This window comes from Manihot esculenta, chromosome 14, assembly GCF_001659605.2.
Source record: "Manihot esculenta cultivar AM560-2 chromosome 14, M.esculenta_v8, whole genome shotgun sequence".
In the NCBI taxonomy this organism is placed as follows: Eukaryota; Viridiplantae; Streptophyta; class Magnoliopsida; order Malpighiales; family Euphorbiaceae; genus Manihot; species Manihot esculenta.
In genome coordinates this window covers 474,844-479,877 of record NC_035174.2, presented here as the reverse complement: position 1 = coordinate 479,877, position 5,034 = coordinate 474,844, and the positions used below count along the sequence as shown (strand labels likewise).

Sequence of the window (5,034 nt, the reverse complement as noted above, 5' to 3'; positions counted from 1 at the left end):
TAAAAAGTTATAAACTCCCATATATTCATTATTATTCACATAAAAAATTGAAAATATATAGCATTAATTAATTAATAATATTAGTTATTTTATTGTAATTAATATATTATATTAAAAAGCTGTAAAAAATTAAAAAGTCACATATTGATAATAATAATAAAAAATTAAAAAATCTCATACTAATAATAATAATAGAAAATTAAAAAGTCATATATAAATTATAATAATAAAAATAATATATTATATTTATTATAAATATATTAATTAATAATATTATTAAATAATTTAAAAATAAAAATAAAAATATATTAAGTATGTCACTCTACACAAATAAATAATTTTAAAAATATCATTTAACATAACTATAAAAATTTAAATATATCATTTATCAATTTCTCTATATATAAATATTAAATATTAAACATTAACTTAAAATTAAATTCTATACATTTTAATTAAAATAACAGGACAGTTTTATCTAAACTGCTATTTTTTAATATTATCTATAAAGAAAGAAGAGCTCCTCTACTCTTCACATAAAGCCATATATAAACTTCCTAAATCACAAAAACATGAGCAATGTGGTTGAAGAGACACAAGCTCTTAACCTGCTAGCAGTTCAAAGCAATTTCACTACAATAAACACGTATAAATCATATTAGATACCCTACAGACATCTCCTTCTCCAACCCTTCCCACTTGATGCAAAACTGCTCAGTTTCCTAAACAACAAACTTCATAGGAGGATGTCTATGTCCTTTATGAAGATAAACAGATACAGGCAATTTGTACTATCTATTCATCTACACAAGTACACAGATTTATAAATGCCATTGGAGAGGTATCCCTTCGTCAAATTTACGGCTCAAAGAATGGGTCAGTGTCTTCCTGCCATCTGATAATCCTGCTTGTATATTGGCACATATTAACAAGGGAACAGGATGGGAGAGGGGTCTCTTTGCAACTTCCCATCTGCTAAAGCTAGCTTTTTTATTTTTTCTTCACACCATATTAACTGCTCTTTACTGATCTTCGCCATCCGAAGAACTCTGGACAAGATTTTAACATCTATGAGACCAAACAACAGCTCAACATTCTCGTACATTTGAGGCCAAGATTTCTCCTTCCAGCCTTTACTCTTCTTACACAGTTCCTTCAACCTCATCCTTTTCTGCTAATTAATAGGATGACTTAATGGTTACTAAAGTTGTTATCACTGATCGTAAAACAAAAAAGATAAAAGAAAAGCCAGGGGAGAGGGAGGGGGGAAGATGAACGTTTCTTGTGACTGAAACGTTATGTTAAGTTTATGATTCATAATCAATATTTCAATTGGTCACACGAAGACTCTCAGGTTTGAATCTGCCACTGTAACCCCAGCTCTACCTTCTGTTATGGTTCATAATTAATGAAAGGCAACGTTGACTGAGAAATAACCAAGAAATTATATATATAAGATGAGAGAACCATACCTTCTCAAGTGAAGATTGAATCAGTTGAAGAGGGGTTGCAATTTGGTTCTGACTTCCAAACAAGTTCATAACACTGTTTGCCTTTCTCTTGTCCATCTTCAGGAAAAGATGGAAAGTAAGGATTGAGTTCTCCATAATTTTGATAAGATCAGGTGCCAGCACCCGTATATCAGATTCCATTTCACCTTTCTCTTCTCTATTTGAACCTGAAATTATTCAAACATTAAATTAATTACTTGCAGAAAAAGACTCATTTTCATTTGAACAGGGATACTATATGGTGAAATTACTTGGAGCCAGTAAATTGAGTACTAGACACTACTATAAAGCAGAGAACTTCAAACAGAAAAGAATAAATACAACACAAGTCTCCTCTCTCTCCCTCAATTCATCACCATGAATATACCTTTTCCATTTGGAACCTGAAGCAGTTTGGGTAACAGATTCCTTGCACGAGCATAAATTTCTGCTCTGACACCTAGCTCGAAGGGCTCATTTTCCATATATCTTTGCAATAGAACTTGGAATTGCTGAAACTGTTGAGCACTGTGATTGTAACACATTGAGCCTTCAAGTTGGCACAATATTTTCTGAATCAATTGAGTATATTGGCAGTGAAGTGCCTCCCAAGTTAAGCAAACTTGAGCTACATATGCAATTTCAAGATCTTGATATGGGTCATTCCATGGCTGCTGCAGGTGTTCAGTTTCATCTTCAGGTTCTTCCATGTTTTTCAATGAAAGGCAGCGGAAAGGGGATGTTAGCTTCTTTGTGGCAGACCTCGGCGAAGGGGTTAAAGGAGTATGACGGCCTGTCAGTGTCACACAATAGACAAGGTCATTGCATGCTGTACAGCACTCAGACTAGAAACTGGGGATAAATAAATATACCAGTGGGAAGAAATGTTGTGGAGAAACAAGGCAACTGTAGATGCCATAAATCCTTTGAATAAATTTTATCTGCAGAATATAACATAATAACAGAAGGAAAAAACACATCAAAGGCATATAGAAATGACGGATCATAAATATTGTCCTCTTGTACCATCAATTTTCCGTTCCACCCATAAAGTTCTCTACTTTCTTTCTTTGTAACATCTGCTTCCCTTGTCCTTACTCGTACATTCATAACTAGTGCAAGGGCACCAGCGAAGGCAAGACCTCATAATCTCAACAAAACAACCTCTCACTTAGCAACTCTGTCTGGACTATATCGTGGTAACTTCTGGAAAATGAAAAGGAAAACCCCTAACAAAATGTCACTTGAGATGGATGAAGAGCAACCTAAGATGAAATTGAAGGAATGATCACACCAACTTCTTTCCCAGACCTTGATTCTCTGGTGATCCAAAATGTGATTTGGGTTGAAATTTTGCAATCCAATCACCCTAGATGTATTTGCAGGAGGCTAATTGATTAGTCTTTCCTATAGGTAAACTCTAAATCCAATGAGAGTAACATGGAACTCCACAATATTTAGTCAACTCAGGTTATCTGGACTGTAAATAAATTTAAGACAAGCATAAGAAAAATCTTGCATAAAAAACAAGTTAAATGAAAGGAATGAAGGAAGAAATGTTGCTGTCCAAGTAAAGATCCCCAAATGCACCAATTATCTAACAGAACTTGCTGTATAAATATGTAAAAGCAGGAACAAAAACTGGATAAAAACATAACAATGCTTACCGTTTTCTTTGAGCTGCTGCAAAATCATCCGATCAAAGAACAACATCCGTTCACAGTACTTTTCATACACAGTATCAAACCCACTCCACCATTTCCTTCCTTCTGCTTCAACATCCCTCCATTCAATAGAGTTTGTCTCTCCTTCACCCTCCTCCTCATCTTCCTCCTCTTCAGGGCATGACTCTTCTTCAGGTATTAATGCCATGAAACTGTTTCTTCTCAGTTCTTTCAACCTCCTCTTCACCTCATTTGTTATAAAATCATCATCATCTTCCTCAGATTCAGCTACAATATCAGTACCACCGCGTGCATTCTCACTCTTTGATTCCTCTGGTTGTGCCACAGGCTTATCCTCTAAATCCTTCTCTGGCTCTGGTTTTTGGGCTTTTCTGAACTTCTTCACTTTGAAGAAATCCATCCTCAATCCACGGTTTTCTTTGCAAAAACCTCACTAACATGAAGAAGCTTCGTCAATATATAACAATACTGTGGGATTTAGGAAAGCTCGTTTCTTCCTTCTTTTTTCCCCATACCTAAAGGGGAGCAATCTAAATCCTTGAGTTAAAATGGTCAAAGCATATTCAGAAATGTAAAAATCAGCTAAGATCTCAAAAATAGGGCCTCCAAATATAAATCCCTTAAACCATAAACCAATTATCTAAAAACCAAGGGAATGCATTATCAGCTCCAAATTGACTTTCCATCCGCAAATGAGCTGCTTTGAAGACATCAAGTGGTTTCCTCCAACCCTTTGTAAATATAACATTGCAGAAGAGCATACAACCAAGCAGTTGTACACAGCAAATCACTATATAACACCAGAAATATAAATAAAAACACAAGCTTTACTACACAAGTACTTATGGTTTACCATTTTGATGGTAAAAATGGCATCATTAAGCAACAGAATGCAGAGCTCCAAAAGCACGAGCATTTGAATGTGATCCAATAGCCACACCAAGAAGGCAAACTATGTGAGAAATAGAAAACGAATGTGAAACCCAATTGATGCTGAAAAGTTAGAAGTGGGTTGGGGCACAGAGATGAAGGTTTCCTGAACAAAACCAATGAACTGGGGTATTAATGGAGAGGAAAGGGTACTCGATATCAATGGGTATTGGGCAGAGAAGCGGAAATAAGAGAAGGCTATAAATGTGAGCAATAAATTGGTGCATTTGAGATTTCCACTCCCATAAGAAAAATCATATCATTTTTCAAAGGAGCAATTATGAATAGATGGGTTTATGGAAAAACTCTCTCTCTCATAAGTGATGTCTTTTCTGAAAATGAGAAAAGAAAAGGCATAAAGGACAGAAATCAAAAGGGCAGTAGCTGAAGACCTAAGAGGGAAAAGAAGTTAAAGAAGACAGAAGAGGAGGAGAGAAATGGTTTATGTTTCCATTTGCTTTTAAAAATATAAAAACGGAGAAAAGGAGCTGTGATCTTCATATATGGAAGGAGCACAGCACAGGAACCCAAGAGAACAGTGAAGAAGACAGGGTAGAGAGAATATTGTCAGAGCAAAGCACTCAACTCCCGTTGCACTTCTCAGAAAAGCCGCGCTTAACACAGTTTTTTCATTTCTCTCTCTCTTACTTCCCCATTTTTCAATCACCACCGTCATATCCTCTGTCCATTTATCTTTTTCCCCACCATTTGACCCATGGATATGGACCTCTTCTTTTTGTCAGTTGTTTTTTTCTTTTTTCTAATTTTTTTAAAATTATTTATCATTTAAAAAGATTTAAAAATATTAATTTGTAAAACTTCCTTTTGTCTCAATTAAATTAAGATTAAAATCAAATTTTCTTGCATTTTAATTAAATTTTTTTATAATAATTTAAATTTTATTTAAATTTAAATTTGAGATGAATAAG

The 5,034-nt window shown here is 34.4% G+C and overlaps 1 protein-coding gene across 3 annotated transcripts; it reads right to left on the bottom strand.

Annotated features, from left to right (window-relative positions):
* Positions 1 to 531: 531 nt before the first annotated feature.
* On the bottom strand, positions 532 to 4,791 carry LOC110600636. 3 transcript variants are annotated; one of them, XM_021737508.2, is made up of 6 exons: positions 4,029 to 4,791; positions 3,158 to 3,906; positions 2,363 to 2,431; positions 1,879 to 2,283; positions 1,473 to 1,678; positions 532 to 1,171 (listed from the first exon to the last, which is right to left on the bottom strand). In XM_021737508.2, exons 2-6 carry the CDS (start codon positions 3,573 to 3,575, stop codon positions 926 to 928), a joined length of 1,344 nt encoding a protein of 447 aa, XP_021593200.1. In that variant the 5' UTR covers positions 3,576 to 3,906; positions 4,029 to 4,791; the 3' UTR covers positions 532 to 925. The 3 variants fall into 3 exon arrangements, with proteins under 3 accessions (XP_021593200.1, XP_021593199.1, XP_021593201.1); XM_021737507.2 differs by having other exon boundaries at positions 3,158 to 4,791; XM_021737509.2 differs by lacking the exon at positions 2,363 to 2,431 and having other exon boundaries at positions 3,158 to 4,785.
* Positions 4,792 to 5,034: the final 243 nt, after the last annotated feature.

What these genes read in the sequence shown, in the direction of transcription:
- LOC110600636 (XM_021737507.2), bottom strand. Translation starts at nt 3,575, where the DNA reads ATGGATTTCTTCAAAGTGAAGAAGTTCAGAAAAGCCCAAAAACCAGAG. An exon ending in GCAGCAGCTCAAAGAAAACG is followed by an intron (nt 2,432 to 3,157) that starts GTAAGCATTGTT and finishes TATATTCTGCAG; the next exon opens with ATAAAATTTATTCAAAGGAT. An exon ending in TCAGGTTCCAAATGGAAAAG is followed by an intron (nt 1,679 to 1,878) that starts GTATATTCATGG and finishes GAATAATTTCAG; the next exon opens with GTTCAAATAGAGAAGAGAAA.